Source organism: Ascaphus truei, chromosome 2, assembly GCF_040206685.1.
Source record: "Ascaphus truei isolate aAscTru1 chromosome 2, aAscTru1.hap1, whole genome shotgun sequence".
NCBI lineage: Eukaryota > Metazoa > Chordata > Amphibia > Anura > Ascaphidae > Ascaphus > Ascaphus truei.
In genome coordinates this window covers 202,590,551-202,612,315 of record NC_134484.1, presented here as the reverse complement: position 1 = coordinate 202,612,315, position 21,765 = coordinate 202,590,551, and the positions used below count along the sequence as shown (strand labels likewise).

At 44.3% G+C, this 21,765-nt stretch overlaps 1 protein-coding gene across 2 annotated transcripts in view; it reads left to right on the top strand.

The window, feature by feature from the left end:
- Positions 1-21,765, top strand: part of LOC142487112 (serpin B13-like) — a 170,498-nt gene that overhangs the window by 43,286 nt on the left and 105,447 nt on the right. Inside the window, exon 9 of one of the 2 annotated variants that reach the window (XM_075585835.1) lies at positions 4,660-5,494. The exons of the other annotated variant lie outside the window; for it this stretch is intronic. Coding sequence (XP_075441950.1) covers positions 4,660-5,061 — 402 coding nt within the window. The 3' untranslated portion in view covers positions 5,062-5,494. Of the gene's footprint in view, positions 1-4,659; positions 5,495-21,765 lie in introns of those variants that run through there. 2 annotated transcript variants of the gene reach the window in all.

Here is a 21,765-nt window from a genome sequence, read left to right as displayed (position 1 = left end):
GGGGGGCAACATGTGCTGCCAGCGAGGGGAGATGGACCAACGGGGGGGGGCAGGAAAATGTGCCACCAGCAAGGGGAGATGTACCAACGGGGGGTGGGGACATGTGCCGGCATCAAGTGGACATGCCACAGCAGCGCGGGAGATGAGCCGCCAGGGGGGAGGGGAGGTGGGGACATGTTCCGGCAGTGGGGGGAGACACACACACAGATTCACACACACATATTCACACACACAGACAGACACACACAGAGACAAATCTCACCCGCACTATATCCAGCATATATATATATATATATATATATATATATATATATATATATATATATATATATATATATATATATATAAAAATATATATGAAGAAAAGAAAGTGCATGCTTTATTTCTCTTTTTTCATATATCACTTATATATCATTGATATCATATTGTTCACTCAATTTACATTTAATTAGCACTTTATTTAATCACACATTTCAATATCAACCAATACTCTGTGTGTGTGTGTGTGTGTGTGTGTGTGTGTGTGTGTGTGTGTGTGTGTGTGTGTGTGTGTGTGTGTGTGTGTGTGTGTGTGTGTGTGTGTGTGTGTGTGTGTGTGTGTGTGTGTGTGTGTGTGTGTGTGTGTGTGTGTGTGTGTGTAAGGAGAGGGATGATGGTAGGGGTGACATGGGATACAGAATACAGAAGGTGGCTAGTTATGTAGAAAGATTCAAACTGTACATGGTTGGTGTTATAGAAATCTAAAATAAAGAATATTCATATATACAAATGATTAGGTTGGTACATAAAATAATAAATGAAAGCAGAGCATTAAATTACCATAATCCCACTTTCATTTACTTGATTTGGTATTGGTACAGCTCAACCCCGTTATAACGCAGTCCTCGGGAGCCACCCGATCCGACCGCGCTATAACCGGTGTCGCGCTAATTTTTTAAAAAATTGGCCACCGCAAGCCCGATCGGGAGGAGGGGGGAGGAGGTGGAGTGAGGCACCGGCAGCCCCACATGATCCCCCAACAGCCACCACACTTCCCCAGCAGCCACCGCACTTCCCCCAGCAGCCCCACACGATGCCCCCAGCAGCAGCACAAGATCCCCCCAGCAGCAGCAGCAGCACACGATCCCCCCAGCAGAAGCACACGATCCCCCCAGCAGCAGCAGCAGCACACGATCCCCCCAGCAGCCCCACACGATCCCCCCAGCAGCCCCACACGATCCTCCCAGCAGCAGCACACGATCTCCCCAGCAGCAGCAACACACGATCCCCCCAGCAGCCCCACACGATGCCCACAGCAGCCCCACACAATCCCCCCAGCAGCCCCACACGATCCCCCCAGCAGCCCCACACGATCCTCCCAGCAGCAGCACACGATCTCCCCAGCAGCAGCAACACACGATCCCTGCAGCAGCCCCACACGATGCCCACAGCAGCCCCACACAATCCCCCCAGCAGCCCCACACGATCCCCCCAGCAGCCCCACACGATCCTCCCAGCAGCAGCACACGATCTCCCCAGCAGCAGCAACACACGATCCCTGCAGCAGCCCCACACGATGCCCACAGCAGCCCCACACAATGTCCCCAGCAGCCCCACACGATGCCCCCAGCAGCCCCACACAATCCCCCCAGCAGAAGCACACGATCTCCCCAGCAGTCCCACACGATGCCCCCAGCAGCCCCACACGATGCCCCCAGCAGCCCCACACAATCCCCCCAGCAGAAGCACACGACCTCCCCAGCCGCAGCCCCACATGATGCCCCCAGCAGCCCCACATGATCTCCCCTGCAGCTCCACACGATGCCCCAGCAGCAGTACCACCAGAGGTAGGGGGGTAGGAGGGGTGCTGTGTGCTTGCCTTTGTCTGTGTGCTGTCTGTGTTCCTGCCTATGTCTGTGTTCCTGCCTGTGTCTGTGTGCTGTCTGTGTCTGTGTGCTGTCTGTGTGCCTGCCTGTGTCTGTGTGCCTGCCTGTGTCTGTGTTCCTGCCTGTGTCTGTGTGCTGTCTGTGTGCCTGCCTGTGTCTGTGTGCTGTGTGCTGAGTGCCTGCCTGTGTCTGTGTGCCTGTCTGTGTCTGTGTGCTGTGGGCTGAGTGCCTGCCTGTGTCTGTGTCTGTGTGCCTGTCTGTGTCTGTGTGCTGTGGGCTGAGTGCCTGTCTGTGTCTGTGTGCCTGTCTGTGTCTGTGTGCTGTGGGCTGAGTGCCTGCCTGTGTCTGTGTCTGTGTGCCTGTCTGTGTCTGTGTGCTGTGGGCTGAGTGCCTGCCTGTGTCTGTGTGCTGTCTGTGTTCCTGCCTGTGTCTGTGTGCTGTCTGTGTTCCTGCCTGTGTCTGTGTGCCTGCCTGTGTCTGTATGCTGTCTGTTTTCCTGCCTATGTCTGTGTTCCTGCCTGTGTCTGTGTGCTGTCTGTGTTCCTGCCTGTGTCTGTGTGCTGTCTGTGTTCCTGCCTGTGTCTGTGTGCTGTGTGCTGAGTGCCTGCCTGTGTCTGTGTTCCTGCCTGTCTGTGTGCTGTGTGCCTGCCTGTGTCTGTGTGCCTGCCTGTGTCTGTGTGCTGTGTGCTGAGTGCCTGCCTGTGTCTGTGTTCCTGCCTGTCTGTGTGCTGTGTGCCTGTCTGTGTGCTGTGTGCTGAGTGCCTGCCTGTGTCTGTGTGCCTGTCTGTGTGCTGTGTGCCTGTCTGTGTGCTGTAAAAAAAAAAAAAAAAAAGCGGATCGCGCGGTTGAGCTGTATTTGCAAATTATGTTTTGAACGTATTGATTTTCTTCCTGCATTTTTATAGGGTCTGCGTGCTACTTTGCACTTTACTGTAAAAATAAAGCCAAATACAATAGAAAGCTACAGTAAATATATAAATGACTGTAAATAGAAAGCCAAAACAAATGTTTTAATATAACAGCAACAAGGGAAAACTGGTGCAATTATAGTGCAAAAATCCCACTTGTATCAACAAAATCCTGTTGCTTTCAATAAGATATTTTTTTCTGAGATACATACTGTACTATATAGTGCAGATTCCTTTCTTTACCCAGAATAGCACCAGTTTTTACTTAATACATATACTCTAAGGGGCTCATTCTAGTAGCTTCGATAAAATCTCTGCCAAATCAAATGGTTTGGCACGACCCTGCCTCACGGTCTGACATTTGTGTTATCACGGTATTCACAAAGTCTTAAGAAGAATTATCGCAAGTCACAAACCGTGAGGTAGGAAAATGCCAATACTTCTCAGGATAGCAGGGTCCTTCTCTCAGCCTTTTTCTAAGTTCTGCAAGTGCAATCTGACTGTAGTCTGTAAGAGCTGCACAGAGAAAGCTACATCTCCCTGCACAGCTCTTACAGGCATTCACACTGTTTTTATTTACATTGTAATAACAGAGTATTGTAGCAGGGGGTCTCCTGACCTAGACCGCATTAATTTCAGCCACGGGGACCCTCTGCTTCTCATGTTACAGGCCCCAGTATGGGGTGCCGGTATCTCCTGTACGTTTAAATCTCCCGGTCACATGATCCGGGAGATTTAAACAATGCACGTAGATACCGGCACCTCCTACCAGGACCTGTAACTTGGGAAGCAGGGGTCCCTGTGGCTAATATTAATGCAGTTCAGCTCTGGAGACCCCCTGCTTGAATACTATGTAATAAAATAAAAACAGCTTAATTACCTTAGCAGGTAGCCACAAAGGTAATGAAGAGATTAACCCCTCCCGACTACCTACTTGTGAGGCCTAACCAACCACCCTGGGGCAACTACCCCCTTCACACACCCCCTCTACCCCCAAGAAAAATTAAAATATCCCAGAGCTCATATTAATGCAGGTCAGCTCAGGAGACTCCCGGCTTCAATCTGATGTAGAAAACATACATTTGTTCTTCTAAATCATACTGCAAATCCCATCACACCACCATTGAGTTGGTGAGATGAGAACATCCGAGTTGCTTGTGAGTTGCAGCCTCGATTTGAATCTCGTAGCTATTAGAATAAGGCCTGGTCCCCGCTGGCTACTGCAGCGCCCGCTGTGGCGGACGCTGCAGGGACGAGAGCCCTCCCCTCAATGGTGCCGGGCCCGCTGCGAGGGGGGGCAGCAGCGCTGTGGCGAAAGTTGCTCCTGCTCTCAATAGAATTGAGAGCAGGACTCGCGACAGAGCGCTAAGCCACGCCCCTGGCGATTCAGCCAATGAGGGCGAACCTGCCGGGTGACGTCATGGCCGCGCCCACGTCACTCCCCCGCCACGCGCCCCCCTGGTCTCTCTTCCTGCAGCTCACTGCAGACCGGGGAATCGGCTGCACGCGCCGCCAGTCTCGCGGGCGCGCGTGCAGCGGAGGTACTGGGGCCTCAGCCTAAGTCGATTTCACAAGAAATGCGAGTTTGAGCTGTTTTTTAGCTCCCGCTCGATTTGTCTGAGCGGGAGCACTACCGATTGGGAAGAAGCTCTTCTCGAGCGAGTTTGGCATGCTAGAAAAGCTTTCAGAATAGCTACACATGCCAACTCGTTAGAGAAGTGCCCAAAAATGCTTGATGAGTTACTTATCAAACATACTAGAATAGGCCCCTAAGACTTTATAGCATTTTTACTACCGTATTCAATGTTAATTAAGGTAAATGTGTTTAGTTACTGTATGACTACAAATGTTAAATACTCACATGCTAATTATGTTTTCTGTTTAAGATTGAGCAAGAGGTCAGCTCTAAGTCTTTGGCACAGTGGACTAACTCCAAACATTTGAGGAAGACGAAAGTCAACATATACCTTCCACGCTTCAAGATTGAAGAGAGCTATAATCTTGGTCCTCACTTGATAAATATGGGGATAATAGATGCTTTCAGCCAACAGAAAGCTAATTTGTCTGGTATATCTGAAGTAGGTCTGTATGTGTCACAGGTGATGCATAAGGCTTTTGTGGAAGTTAATGAAGAGGGTACAGAGGCAGCTGCTGCAACTGGAGTTGTTATAACTCCCAAAATGCTTGTAATCCCTCAAGAATTTAACGCAAATCACCCATTCATCTTCTTTATCCAACACAATAAAACCAACACCATTCTCTTCTATGGGAAGTTCTACTCACCATAGAGACAATGTAAGTTATATAAGGAGTTAATATACAGCTTAGACAGAGGGAAAGAGAAATTTGAAAGATGTAAATGAGCAATGTTGTATAGCAGCCCTTATGCCTCAAGGGCAATTTGCAAAATAGGAACAATTGAATAAATAAAATAATATAACTTTGCAGAGAGATCTTTTCACCAAATGTTATACTGTTTTTATCTTGTGACTATGATGTTTAATACAATTTTATATTCAGCTATACTTAGATTTAAACGGAAGCTATATATATTGTGGGTTGGTTATTTATACACAATCAGAACTACTTTATAGCACAATCCCCATAGGTTTATGCTATGAGCTTTACATAGTTACATTGTTACATAGTACCAGACCCATGGGGCCAGCTGTACTTCCCTTATACCCCACCAAATGCTCCTCCCTCTGTTGGAATAAAAAGGAGGAATGGTTTGGGTTGTACATAATGTAATAAATGTGTAAACCCAAACCATTCCTCCTTTTTATTCCAACAGAGGGAGGAGCATTTGGTGGGTATAAAGGAAGTACCGCAGGCCCCGTGAGTCTGTGAGAACGGGCCTGAAGAAGGGACACCACGCCCCGAAACATTGCCCCCTCATCCCTACAGATTACTCTTACTTTCTGTTGTTTTATCCCACCTTTTGTTTCTCTTCCCTTTCCCCCTCCCCTCCCTTCACTGTCCTTGTGTAATCCCTTCCCCACCCCACCCCCTCCCACATCATTAATCTTTGTGCCTTTATACACAGTATCTATTGTTTATGCAATGTACAAGCTGTATAGAATCTTATTTGACATACAATACATTACTTCTTAATTTTTGGTATAAACCCATTGTTGTACTGTCATTGATTTAGAGTGCTGAGAATCTCCCCCCTATAATTTTGCATCATGAAGGAGGATTAGAATCCCTTTATCATTCTATAGAAAGGGACCTCGCTCAGACCCCTAGAAGGTAGAGGCGTGCTGCCTGGGGATGGGCTAGATAGATAATAAATGTGTATCGAGAGTGATACACCAAAGAATCCCCTTTGGATAGGCGCACTGCAGACCTGAAAATAAAGACGGTCAGGGGTAGGATATGGTGTGTATAAATAAAAAACTTTATTAAATATTTGTGTATAAATAAAAACTTTATTGAATATTAGTGTAATAGTGTACACAAAACAGTATATAGTGCTGTACTATACACTGACTAATAATAGACTGCTGTTGGTCTATGTCAACCTCCGTCAAGCGTCTCACTGTGCTCCCATTAGTTCTGTCTCCCTTGAGGTGTGAAAATCTTGGCAGATGCTCTAAATGTCAATAATCTAGATGGGTTATTGTAACCCTATGACATATTGGTAGGTATAGGCTCTACCGAGACTAACAGAGAAGTTCACGCAGCACATCAACGTAATGTGCACACTGCGCATGCGTCATGTAAGTTAAAACAGTAGAGTCTGTTTATATGCGAGTTGCGCATGCGCCGGGGCAGTGCGTGAAGTAAATGTTTGGACGGCCCGTATAAGGTTGGTAACGGGTAAAGGGAGTACTGGGTATCGAGGAAATGTTCAATAGTGATTACACATAGTGACACACAGAGCGTAGTGCCTATGGATCACTATAGATCGTAGTTTGATATGAACCCAGTATATATGCGTATTCTTTGTACATTGGTGCGTTCATGTGTCAAAGTTTGTGCTGTATCTGGTATAGTGTGCGTCTCAAACGGGCGTAGGTACGAGGATGCTGTGCACCTTTAGTAGCAGGAGTAGTGAAAAATAGTAAACGCAGGTCTGGGCTGCTTGGTAATATTTTCAACGGGGTTTTTTGGTGCCCATGTGACCGCAGAGCTGCTCACTCGTAAACTGCTGCAATTGAGAAAATGGTATAGCACACGAGACCTAGGTAGTCAGAGCAGCTGTGTCTATACAGGGCTGCATGGAAAAAACATGCACGGTAGTATTTAAAGCAGGCAGGCTATTATGATAGTGAATAGCAAGTGCTGCCCTGTAGCAGCACTAACACCTCTTTAAATGGGTGTATCAAATGAAAGTAAGACACAGGTCAGCGCACTAGAGGAGCTAGTAGAGATAGCTGGCGTGGTAAGGTATGAATCATACAGCTAAAGACCCGACATGCTGCATGTTTCGTCACTTCCTGTGACTTCATCCGGGGTGGGCGTTGCTTGGTTCCCGGTCGCTTCTTTATACCCTGTAGTTGCCATAGCGATCATGGGACGCCAAATGCTGTAAGGTGGTGATGCATGAGTACTGCATCCTAAACTGACCTAAGTTATTGTATGTAATACAAGTAAGAATTAACTTTGCTGGATTTCAAAAAATTGGGTTGGTGGTGACAACACTAAAATGAGTTGAAATGTGACTGTGATCTGACATAGGTTCATAGGAAAGAGTTAAAGACAAAACCTTCGTTTAAGCCAGATGGATAGTGGGTATTGAGCAGATAAATCCACCTGGCCTCCCGTTGCAGGAGTTTCTTATCCCAATTCCCCCTGCGAATGCTGGGGGGAACATGGTCTATGCCTTGAAAGTTAAGCGTATCAAGTTTCCCTGCATGGTGGTCCCTAACATGACGGGAGACCGGGGTGTCCAAAGCATTCCTGATAGATCCTATATGTTCCAGGATGCGTCTCCGGAGTTCTCGCTTTGTCTTGCCAACATACTTTTTTCCACATAGACAAGTTATCAAATAGATGATTCCACTGCTCTTGCAGTTGATAAACTGTTTTATGGTGTATGTTTTATTGTTGTCAGTATTTGTAAAGGTCTTGCTTTCCTTAATATAGCCACAAGCTTTGCAGTGATGGCACTTATATGATCCTTTGACGCTCAACCAAGTTGTACTTTTTCTGTTGTTTCCCAGCGTAAAGTGGCTGTGCACCAACAAATCTTTAATATTTGGTGCCCTTCTCCAGACAATTGATGGATGGCTTCTAAGTACCTTCTTCAGATCTTCGTCGTTCGTCAGGATAGGCCAATGCATGGTAAGTATCCTGTGGATATCTCTCCACTGATTGTGGTAAGTGGCTATGCATCTGATCTCACTCATTTTCTTGCTGTCATCCGGTGATGGAGATTTTAGTAAATCAATACGTGGTGTGTTGATTGCACGATGATACGCCGTCTTGAGTTGGCGATTAGAGTATCCCCTAGCTAGGAAGTTATCCCGCATTTTTGTGCTTTCTTCTTTAAATGCCACGATATCTGTGCAGTTGCGTCTGATGCGCAAGAATTGTCCTGTGGGGATACCTCGTATGAGGGGTTGAGGATGAAAACTGTCGGCTCTAAGGTAACTATTAGTGGCAGTCTCTTTCTTGTGGTTTGTTGTGGAGAGATAACCATCCTCATTGATAGTGATTCTTAAGTCCAAAAAGGTAATGCTGTTAGGGCTACTTTCCGATGTCAACTTAAGGTTGTGTTCGTTGAGGTTAAGTATTTGCAGAAAGATTTCCAAATCATTCCTTGTGCCCTTCCAAAGTAGTAGGATATCGTCTATGTAGCGTAGCCACAAATCTATGTGTTCTGTGTACATAGACATTCCTTCTGAAAAGACACTGATGGCCTCCCACCAGCCTAGGTATAAATTGGTGTAGGTGGGGGCACATGTTGTACCCATGGCTGTTCCTTGGATTTGTAAATAATATTTGGAATCAAATAAAAAGTAATTGTGTTCCAATACAAACTCTAAAAGCTCGACAATGAAGGCATTATGTTCAGTGTATACACAGCTACGTGATGATAAAAAGTATGCTACCGCCATGAGACCGAACTCGTGTTTTATGCTGGTATACAGTGACTCCACATCGAAGCTTACCAGCAAAGTACCCTGCGTGACTTGTATTCCTTCAAGTCTGTTAAGGACATCCTTGGTGTCCTGGACGAAGGAAGGTAGTGATGTAACAAATCCTCTGAGTACTTTGTCTATATATATACTGATAGGTTCGGTAAGTGAGCCGATGCCCGCTACTATAGGTCGTCCAGGTGGTTTTTTAATGTTTTTATGGACCTTAGGGATGGTATAAAAAGTTGCTATAGTAGGGTCTTTTTGCATCATGAAGTCATGTTCGTTTTTTGATATAACTTTCATCTCCAAACCTTTACGTAATATATTGCCCAAAGTTTTTTGAAATGGTACTGTTGGGTCACCAGAGAGAGTCATGTAGCATTTTTTATCCTTGAGCAATCTCAAGTTTTCCCTTCTGTAGTCCTCTGTTTTTTGTATCACTAAATTTCCTCCCTTGTCGGCCGGCTTTATAGTGATTTCCTTTAAATCTTTTATTTCTTTTAGTGCCTTTTGTTCTTCTTGGTTCAAATTACTCTGTATCTTGGTCTCTTTCAGGGATTCCAAATCCTTAGTAACCAAGTTAAGGAATGTAGAGATGTTGGCGCAGCTGTCCTGGTGCGGTGTAAATCGGCTTTTAGGTTTCAGTGTTGTGTGGGGTCCATCTCCAGGATCTTTGTCCCCATCTTCCAGGAGGTTGATCAAGTTGACTAGATGTTCTTTATCTTGGGTTTGCAGAAATTCTTCATATAGATTAGGTATCGCATTTCTTCCTCGTCTCTTGAAGAATTTGTGCAGGAGCATTTTGCGTGCGAAGAGGTTAATATCTTTAATGGTCTCAAAAAGGTCAAATTTATTGGAGGGAACGTAGGATAAACCTTTTTCTAGGAGGCTGAGTTGAGCCTCCGTAAGGGTTATATCAGAGAGATTTATGATTTCACTCTTGTTGTTACATAGGTTCTCCCTGTTTAGTGTCTTCTTTTTCTCTGCCTCCTGTATCCTGACCATCTTCCTCTTCCTCTTCCTCTCCAATACCCCTCCTCTTCTAGTCTTTCTGGGCCATAATCTATTGCCTCCTGGGCCTGGCCTAAAAAATGTTCAGGGTTGTGACTCTCCCCTTGTGCCGGGGTTTTATCCCTTTGTGATTTTGATCTCGTTGTTATCCTGTTTTGATATCCACTACTGTCTTCAGTCTCTGACATTTCCCAGTCAGTGGACGAGTCACTATGATCCTGTATTTTGGCCCTTTCGGCTTGGAAATGGTGCTTATAAATTTTGCCACTCTTGTAATCCCCACTATCTCTCAGGAATTTTACGCGCTTGCGTTCTTTAATTCCTTTCACGTAGTTGTCAGTTGTTTTCTGAAGGATGTTTTCATATTTCTCAAACTGGGGTGATTCCTTCCATTGGACTGCCTCCTTTTTGTTTCTCTCTATGTCAATGTTAACCTTTTTGAGTTCAGCCAGTTCGTTCTCAACTAATAGAATCATTAAATCATGTGAACATTTTGTTATGGTCTCGTCCCATTTTTTAATGAATGTCTCCTGTAAATTATGGTATGATGGAGAGAGATTAACTCTCAAACCCCTCGGTATCATCTTACTTTTTTGATATTTTTGGAGGCTGCACACCTCCCACCATAGGCGTGATTGTTTCTTATAAAGATGTTCTAGGTTTTGAAAATACGTCCTGATGTTACTAACGGTGGGTTCTTCTCTAGACATTGGGTTTATTGAAAAAATGTTTTCTGAGTCAGCCTCCCAATCGTTGAAATCCATAGTGCGTGAAAGAAAACCTGCCATTTTTTTATCATCACGTAGCTGTGTATACACTGAACATAATGCCTTCATTGTCGAGCTTTTAGAGTTTGTATTGGAACACAATTACTTTTTATTTGATTCCAAATATTATTTACAAATCCAAGGAACAGCCATGGGTACAACATGTGCCCCCACCTACGCCAATTTATACCTAGGCTGGTGGGAGGCCATCAGTGTCTTTTCAGAAGGAATGTCTATGTACACAGAACACATAGATTTGTGGCAACGCTACATAGACGATATCCTACTACTTTGGAAGGGCACAAGGAATGATTTGGAAATCTTTCTGCAAATACTTAACCTCAACGAACACAACCTTAAGTTGACATCGGAAAGTAGCCCTAACAGCATTACCTTTTTGGACTTAAGAATCACTATCAATGAGGATGGTTATCTCTCCACAACAAACCACAAGAAAGAGACTGCCACTAATAGTTACCTTAGAGCCGACAGTTTTCATCCTCAACCCCTCATACGAGGTATCCCCACAGGACAATTCTTGCGCATCAGACGCAACTGCACAGATATCATGGCATTTAAAGAAGAAAGCACAAAAATGCGGGATAACTTCCTAGCTAGGGGATACTCTAATCGCCAACTCAAGACGGCGTATCATCGTGCAATCAACACACCACGTATTGCTTTACTAAAATCTCCATCACCGGATGACAGCAAGAAAATGAGTGAGATCAGATGCATAGCCACTTACAGTAGCGACATACTTTATCGCACTAAATGCCGGCGGCATGCCGGGATCTACCCCAGCTGCCGCCAGTAATATCCGCGCGCCGCCGCGTTTCCCACACGCACCCCCCCTCCACCTCGCGCGCAATTTACTATCCTTCCAGACCCCGAGCCCGGCTTCTGCTCTGCCCTTCTGCTTCCCCGCACCCCCGCTTACCTTAATTTGATGTCCAGGGGTGTCGGGGAAGCCGGGGAAGACAGGGAAGCCGGGCGCGCCTGTGACTGTGACGTCACAGTGCGCCGCCACGCGCCGCGGCTACCCGCTTCCCAGCCTCATACAGCCAGCGGCATTTGCTCGAATAAGAGCTGCCGCTGCTGTACCACAATCAGTGGAGAGATATCCACAGGATACTTACCAAGCATTGGCCTATCCTGACGAACGACGAAGATCTGAAGAAGGTACTTAGAAGCCATCCATCAATTGTCTGGAGAAGGGCACCAAATATTAAAGATTTGTTGGTGCACAGCCACTTTACGCTGGGAAACAACAGAAAAAGTACAACTTGGTTGAGCGTCAAAGGATCATATAAGTGCCATCACTGCAAAGCTTGTGGCTATATTAAGGAAAGCAAGACCTTTACAAATACTGACAACAATAAAACATACACCATAAAACAGTTTATCAACTGCAAGAGCAGTGGAATCATCTATTTGATAACTTGTCTATGTGGAAAAAAGTATGTTGGCAAGACAAAGCGAGAACTCCGGAGACGCATCCTGGAACATATAGGATCTATCAGGAATGCTTTGGACACCCCGGTCTCCCGTCATGTTAGGGACCACCATGCAGGGAAACTTGATACGCTTAACTTTCAAGGCATAGACCATGTTCCCCCCAGCATTCGCAGGGGGAATTGGGATAAGAAACTCCTGCAACGGGAGGCCAGGTGGATTTATCTGCTCAATACCCACTATCCATCTGGCTTAAACGAAGGTTTTGTCTTTAACTCTTTCCTATGAACCTATGTCAGATCACAGTCACATTTCAACTCATTTTAGTGTTGTCACCACCAACCCAATTTTTTGAAATCCAGCAAAGTTAATTCTTACTTGTATTACATACAATAACTTAGGTCAGTTTAGGATGCAGTACTCATGCATCACCACCTTACAGCATTTGGCGTCCCATGATCGCTATGGCAACTACAGGGTATAAAGAAGCGACCGGGAACCAAGCAACGCCCACCCCGGATGAAGTCACAGGAAGTGACGAAACATGCAGCATGTCGGGTCTTTAGCTGTATGATTCATACCTTACCACGCCAGCTATCTCTACTAGCTCCTCTAGTGCGCTGACCTGTGTCTTACTTTCATTTGATACACCCATTTAAAGAGGTGTTAGTGCTGCTACAGGGCAGCACTTGCTATTCACTATCATAATAGCCTGCCTGCTTTAAATACTACCGTGCATGTTTTTTCCATGCAGCCCTGTATAGACACAGCTGCTCTGACTACCTAGGTCTCGTGTGCTATACCATTTTCTCAATTGCAGCAGTTTACGAGTGAGCAGCTCTGCGGTCACATGGGCACCAAAAAACCCCGTTGAAAATATTACCAAGCAGCCCAGACCTGCGTTTACTATTTTTCACTACTCCTGCTACTAAAGGTGCACAGCATCCTCGTACCTACGCCCGTTTGAGACGCACACTATACCAGATACAGCACAAACTTTGACACATGAACGCACCAATGTACAAAGAATACGCATATATACTGGGTTCATATCAAACTACGATCTATAGTGATCCATAGGCACTACGCTCTGTGTGTCACTATGTGTAATCACTATTGAACATTTCCTCGATACCCAGTACTCCCTTTACCCGTTACCAACCTTATACGGCCGTCCAAACATTTACTTCACGCACTGCCCCGGCGCATGCGCAACTCGCATATAAACAGACTCTACTGTTTTAACTTACATGACGCATGCGCAGTGTGCACATTACGTTGATGTGCTGCGTGAACTTCTCTGTTAGTCTCGGTAGAGCCTATACCTACCAATATGTCATAGGGTTACAATAACCCATCTAGATTATTGACATTTAGAGCATCTGCCAAGATTTTCACACCTCAAGGGAGACAGAACTAATGGGAGCACAGTGAGACGCTTGACGGAGGTTGACATAGACCAACAGCAGTCTATTATTAGTCAGTGTATAGTACAGCACTATATACTGTTTTGTGTACACTATTACACTAATATTCAATAAAGTTTTTATTTATACACAAATATTTAATAAAGTTTTTTATTTATACACACCATATTCTACCCCTGACCGTCTTTATTTTCAGGTCTGCAGTGCGCCTATCCAAAGGGGATTCTTTGGTGTATCACTCTCGATACACATTTATTATCCCTTTATCATTCCCCTGCACCATTATAGCATCCTATTGTCACGGGCCTAGCCTAATTCTGACCATCTCTTATATAACATATATATTCCTATGTTCACTAGCAAGAAACATTATTCATTATTTTGTTACCTGTACGAAATACAGTGTTAGAATATAAGAAAAAGATCTGTAATAGCTTTGTAATTTGCTTTAAAAAATAACCGCAACTGACTCACAGATGTTGTCTTTTATGAGGAAGCAAGTGATAACCACAAGAGGAATAAATGAAAAATGAGAAACGTAATGCAAAGTCTCATTTTATAGCAGAAAAAGGTCTGATATCTCAATAGGAAGCAAGAATACTGTAGCTCAGAAAGTGAGACTGGACCACAGAAATGAGAACAATGGTAGAAAAAGTTCCATGATCTGAGCACACTAATAATAGACAAGCTGTGTATTGGTATGCACTTATTAATTTTGATGATTCTATATTATGCAAGCATGTATTACTATTTCACATAACTATGCCTAGCAAATATATGTTGACTGGATTCATATAATCTTATGTTATCTTTATATATATATAAAAATAAATATTGTTATTGTTTACAAATCTCGAGGCCTTTCTTGTTGTGTTTACAATACTTATATTCTAAGTGTTGATACTTTCCACAGATATAACACAGAGTTAGTGTTTTTGACCTAGCATCAGAATATAACTATTCCTCTGGAAACAATCTGGGTTGGAAAGTAGCTAATTTCAAAATCTTTATGTAATTGAGTGCTGCCTATACTCCATACTTTTTAAATGATGTACATATTGTTTTTTTTTTTATATGCTATATTTTAATAACCTGCAAATAAACCAGAAACTACATGATATAAAGAACACATTTTTAGATGGCAGGTTCAATATCAAATACCTGAAGATTTTATCCATGTGTGTCTATACAGGGTCTCCATAACAGTCGATAACTAGGCTGAAAAGGAATTCACATTTAAATAAGCCTGGTGAAACAACAAAGGAATATTTATGGATGGAGTATTATAAAAATTCATTGATATCAGCTAGTTATGAAACTCAAAACAGTCAAACAAAACAATTGACAAGCCGTGATACACCTTATTGAAGCAAAACAATAAAAAAAATTCCGAACACCATAAAGTTGTTAGACAAAGCTCCTCTTTAACATAAAGTGAAGCAATATATCCAACAACATCCCTCGCCCTCTTTAAAAATGACAATGTTAAGTAAGCAGTGCCATACCCCAAGTTGTCTTCTGGCACCGTACGGTGAGTTATAGCATAGTATGTGTCAATATTTTAGATATATGTGTTGGCAATGAGGCAAGTGGCTGTGCTGCGAACACTTAGTGGTGCCTTACTGAATACTATCAAATACCTCACAATTAATGTACCCCTGTATTTTGCATGAATGCCATTATACACATGAAGTGCTTGTGTGCACTTCAAGGAGGTTATCTTTTGCCAACTTCAACAATAGTTAAAATGCTCTGTTTGGGTAAAGGTAAGATAAGATTATCCACACACAAATAACATACAACAAATATGTTTCTTTAGGTTGGTGTTGATGATCAGGAATCCTCTATAAAAATGCAAACGAACAATACTTGCTCCCAAGAACCTTTAGCATTTAAAGTTTCTTATTATATTTGGTGCTTGAACCAAGTGTGGACAACACTAATTCAAATTCCTCCGTACAGCAGTGAGGCAAGGTTTGTGTGCACTCGTCAAAATTTCATTATACTGTAAATCTGCCTGTAACAGGGGACTTATCCCTGTTCAGTAATGTGCCTTTAATCCAGCAGTGTGGTGGTTAACCTCTGGTAGTTAATTACTAAACACCACCTGCCTGATTAGATGGCTTAGAAAGCCTGTCTTTTGAAACAGGAAGTGAGAACTCTTTAGCTGACACCTGAGCTGAACTTAGAGACACACTTGTCTTGAGCTCTGCCAAAAAGATAGCAGAGCTGCTTCCAAGACACAGGGAAAACTACTATACCTGTATGCTGACCAACCCTGGAGACAAGGGAGCTGAAGCAGGGACAGTGAAGGTTTTCCCTCCAAACCACAAGGAACAGATAAGACTTTCATTCTTAAAAGACTGCTTATATCTGCTTATTGCATGCTTTGTGTTTGGGGTTGGGAGAATTGCTTAACTAACGGAGATGTGAATTAATTGCATAGGAGTTCACTAGAAATACTGCCAGGTGGATAGAAGCTTTGTCCCCCCCCCCCCCATGTGTTTGGATACTTTCCTGATGAAAAGGAAAAGGCACAATAAAGCCTTATTATAATTTCACATTATAAACGACTCCAAGTGTGTACCTCTGTGAACGTCCGTCTACATATGGTGTCAGAAGTGGGATAAGAGGTGTCTTTGTAGTTAAAAAGTACCGGAGAGATTTCTGTGAAATTTTTTGTTATGCTTTTTGCCTACAAACAAGTCTGAGAAACTTAAAAAAAAAAAAAAAAACTCATGCAGCAGAGATCAGAATTAAAGAGACACACACCACTGAAACTTACACTGCATTGAAACTTACAAAAACACAGATGGACTCTTTACCCCAATCCCAAGAAAAGAGAGACTGCTGAAGCAGCTAAAACTTTATTTGCCTATCACAATGCGTAATATGGTCATTGAAATAGGGGTTTTGCCTTCCAGCCATAGTCAGGGTTCAAGAAGTGAGTCAGCCCTTAAAAGGGATAGGTGTTTGTTGTTTTCAAAAGTTTTGCTGAAGCAGTGAATACAGATGGTGACCCACGAGTGGTACTGATTTTGCAAATAAAGGTTGCCACACCGCATAAGGCTACCAGCTGGAATGGAGTATATGCAGAAAAGTGTGAAAATTGATACAAGACTGTACTGAAGCAAGGGAATTTTTAGCAAACAAATGCTGAGTGTAAAATTGCCCTATAAAGGAAAAGGATTTTCAAAGCCAATTGCTGAGTGTTGAGTCCACTGCAAAGAATGTTTTTTTTTCTGCAAGTAAAAAAGTATGCCTATTATCTTGGGAGCAAAACAGACACCCCAAGTGTGAAGTGTGAATACCATAATACCCAAAGATGAGACTGAAAATTACTAAACTCAGGCAGAAAACCAAATTCTGTTGCTGAAGCGGAGGGATAGCACCTAGCAAATAAATGGTGTATAGCAAATAGACTTTTTTTACCTAGCAACTGCACAATCTTGTATACCTGATAAAAGAAAATGCATGCACAGCACTGCTGATATTGAAAAAAAAAAAACTACCCAAGAAAGAAAAGTCTACAGAGATGCCTGTGAGAGCTACGACCTCTACAAGCAAAATATGCCCATCTGTAGGACTACCACAATTGGGGGTTCTAGCAAATACAGTGGCAACAGCTTCAATAGCGCCTCCTGAAGTCAGGAAGAAAATTACACCTTATAGCCTAAAAATGGAGGACAAGATGCAGCGTTCCTGTAATGAACCCTACCCCACGGAAGAGTGGCCCTTCCAGTCCAATAAAGAGGAAGACATCTCTTACGGGGAACCCGAACCGAGTCACACCCACAAAACACCCCAAGAATGGTGGGGGTGCCTGAACTCGGCACGATCAAAAAAGACCGCTCCCTTTGATGACAAATATAATCAGCAGGAGACAAAGCGGGAGCAGTGGATCACCGAATATTTCTGTCAGCTAAAGCAGCTGCAAGAAAAGCCTGGCGTATATAATGAAGCTGCTAAAATTTCAAATGAAGATGGAGACCCCAATATCCCTGAAGGGACGGTGTCATCCAAATCAAAAAGGCGGAAAAAGAAAAAGAAAAGCGGTTCTTCACTTACCGTGGAAGTAACAGACACGTCCGCAGATCCTGTGGAGAAAATGGGGGACAGAGTTGCCCTGCAGCCTAGAGAAAATGGAGAATTCGTCCCACGGTTAACCGAATATCCAGAGGGCCAAAGGCAGAAGTCGGGTACCCCAAAGAAGTGTCTGTCCGGTGCCAACAGTGAGGAACCCTCAACCAACCATCCCAGGGAAGCGGAGCCAGAACCAGTGAGTGTCGATCCCTTGACCAGCCCTGAGGATGCCCTGAAAAATGCCAGGCGTGACTGTGATCTACTTCGAGAACAATTGAAACTTGAGAGAGCAGATAACACAGAGCTACAGAAAAATAACATGAGGCTACAAAAAGATGTACTCACAATTTACTCTTTAGCCAGGACAGAATTGGACGATCTCAAGACTGAGCTAGATACTGCAAAGGCTACTATTTCCGCCATGGATGAAAAGCAGAGCCAATCTTATAAAATGGTGGCTAAGCTAAAGCGGAAGTATGAGGAGGCACTGAAGCAGATGACAGTCTTCCAGCAAGAGGCTCACACTCTTCGCATAGAGCTGAATGACTCACAACAGGAGATCAACAGTGTCCGGATAGAAGTGGACGTATCTCAGAAAGAGGTTCAGACACTCCGCAGAGCACTGAATGCCTCACATCATGAGACCAACAGCTGCCGCACAGACCTGGAAGTTTCCAGAAAGAAACTACACAGTCTCACTGAGGAGCTGGACATTGCTAAAGAAACTATTGGTAATCTTGATACAGATCTCAAAGTATCTCAGAAGGAGCTTCAGACCCTCAACCTAGAGAAGGAAGTCTCATGCCAGGAGATGGTCATTCTCAAAGCAGATGTGTTTAAATGGAAGGAGGACTGCAAAGAAGCCCTGAAGAATACAGAGACTGAAAAAGGAGAAAATTCAAGATTAAAAAGAGAAAACTTAAAACTGAAAGAAGAAAATTTTCAGTTAACAGAAGAAGTCAAGGAAAAGTTTGACGCAGAGCACCGACTGCAGAACCAACTGCAAGGTCTGCGTACACACCTCCAGTATGCTGAGGAGAAGCAGCAAACGCTACAGGAAGAAAAACTGCAGGCTGCTAAAGAGGTACAAGCGCTGCAGGAACGTCTGAATACCCAGTACGTCCCCACAGAGTAGTATGAGGAGCTAAAGGCCACGCTGCATGTCTTCAGAGCATCGTTGGAAGCGGAGCTTCGATACCAGGTGACTCTGTATGAGAGGGAGCGTGAGAAGGCTCAGAAACTGGAGCAAGAGCTGGAGAGACAGAGAGACTGTTCCATTTCCTTGAGTCAGTACACCAAGGAGAAAACAGACGCAGCGGCAACCTTGACGACAAAAATTACAGAGCTCAGAATATGAAGGAGACTCTGATACAGATTCCTCCAATACGGAAAAAGGTATTGGCTCTGCCCAAGCTCCAGTATCCCACAGTAACTAATGCCCGCAAGGACAAGGGTACAGTGAGAGTTGGGGACTCCACGCAACTTCAAAACAAAATTACGAAGTTTGAGCCACCAAAGAAAGCACTAGCCAAACCTACAGCTGCCCAACAGGCAACAAACAGAGGTAGGAGTGCAGAATCAAAGCCAGAAGAATCCTTAGCTGAAGAAGCTGAACTGGCGACTCCGTGGTGTGGAGAAGCTGCAGAAAGACCACTTCAAGAGCAGATAACTCTAAGGGCTAGTCCTAACTGCTCTACAACTGTTGCCATACACTTTGTCTATAAAAAGAGGAGTGCCCGACGCAACAGAATTCTCAAGACCGCGCACGTGATAAAAAGACTTTACGTGGAAAAAGTCCTCCTTGAGCGACTGAGGAGTGCTGATCTCAAGCATCTTGGGGAGGAGACAAAAATAAACTGGAGAAAGGGCTCCAATCCCAGCGGGACAGAGGGTTCTCTTCCTCCATCCACTCTCATTCAAGTCACAGAGATATCTAGAATGAGAGTGGAAGGATGGGCTTTGGCCGTGGTAAGCCCGAGCTTCCCACAAACAGGGGAGGTATGTAACAGGGGACTTATCCCTGTTCAGTAATGTGCCTTTAATCCAGCAGTGTGGTGGTTATCCTCTGGTAGTTAATTACTAAACACCACCTGCCTGATTAGATGGCTTAGAAAGCCTGTCTTTTGAAACAGGAAGTGAGAACTCTTTAGCTGACACCTGAGCTGAACTTAGAGACACATTTGTCTTGAGCTCTGCCAAAAAGATAGCAGAGCTGCTTCCAAGACACAGGGAAAACTTCTATACCTGTATGCTGACCAACCCTGGAGACAAGGGAGCTGACGCAGGGACAGTGAAGATTTTCCCTCCAAACCACAAGGAACAGATAAGACTTTCATTCTTAAAAGACTGCTTATATCTGCTTATTGCATGCTATGTGTTTGGGGTTGGGAGAATTGCTTAACTAACGGAGATGTGAATTAATTGCATAGGAGTTCACGAGAAATACTCCCAGGTGGATAGAAGCTTTGTTCCCCCCCCCCCCTGTGTTTGGATACTTTCCTGATGAAAAGGAAAAGGCACAATAAAGCCTTATTATAATTTCACTTTATAAACGACTCCAAGTGTGTACCTCTGTGAACGTCCATCTACACTGCCATACCTGGATTAGACCAGTTTATAAATGAAGTCTGGATAATGGAGTTTAGTGTACATCCTGCAGCTTCCACTTTCTTAGTTTGTAGCGCACCTCTGCTGGTCACAATACCCATTCCAATCCTCTATTCCCTGCTGGAAGATTCAAACCTCTCCTTGCCTGGCTCTTAAGGAGTTTACATCATTATAGACTATGTAGCACTGTTTCTCTCCCCCCCCCTCTCTGAGAGATTGGGAGTTTGCACAGCCTATGCTACATGTTCTGTATGTGGTGCAATACCTGATTGGAGCAGGAGATACTGAGCTGTCTACGGTATTGTGGAGACCAGGACAGGCTTGGATTCTTGTTCTCTGTAGTTCTTTCTCTGGTGTCAGCGGCTCCAGTCGCAGCGGGTCCCACGGTGTCCGTAAGTCAGCCCCCACTACTGCGTTCTTCTCTCTCCTGCCCAAGGACTGATACTCAGATAGGAGTGCATAGTATAACAAGGGTCTTTATTGGCATGCATGGTAGCAGCCACTGCATTTATCCCTGCAGTCATGAAAAGTCTTGAAAGTCCCAGACTTCTAGATGGTGCTGGCCCTGGTCTTACAGGCCTTGGTGGCTGAGCCTGATGTTCCCTCAGTCCAGAGACTGAGAGGGAGCATGCTCATCCCTGCCATGGGAGAGACCCACAACTCACTCTTCCTCTCTTCACTGGAGCAGGAAGCAGACTGATGCTAACTTTCCACACCCTGGAAGACTCTGGAAGGGGCGGGCTCATGGACTGTACCTATCCCTGATAGGCTTACACAAGCTACGAGTCACCACCTTACTTCCATCACTCACAAGAGGGGCATAAGGGGGGGTCAAGAGGCCACAGATCTTAACCTGTTACTGCCTGTAGCTACAAGGGATTACATAACAGATATAACAGGGGAAAGAGAGGTACTGTTACAACTATTTACATGGATGTGCCCAGAGTCTCATACCTTTTCAGGGTGCTGGATGAAGCTGCCTGTGCAAATGCAGATGTTAGAATGTATAGTACAAACAAAGAGCTTTATTCACATCTGTTGATAAAGGTCACATGCAGGGAATGCAGCACATAGACATTAGCTGGTGTCAAACAATATAGTTCCCTTGGTAGCTCTCACTCCTGCACTGGGGAGGTACTTATACAGTACTTGTGTCCTTTAGTAATGTTAAAATGGCAATCTCTTGTATAGCTTCCTTAATGCCCATATATCTGGTAGATCCTGGTTGGGGGACAGATTATTCTGGAGATCGGTTTTCTTTTACTGTGGATGGCAATTTTCTTCTACACTTAACAGATCGGAAGTTTATTGGGGACATGTCAATGGGAATAAAAGCTATCTTCAGGGATCAGTATCACGTTGCTCTGTGCACCCTTAACCTCGTCCATACCTACTGGATCGGGACTGAACTAGGGACCTTTCGGTGGGCCCGATATAACTATGCTCCAGAGATTCTACTCCAACAACCCCTGCTGAACTTTCACCTGCACAGCTTCTGGACTGGGAACAATTTCTGTTCATTATTATGGGCTCTATCTGTAAAGGGCACATTC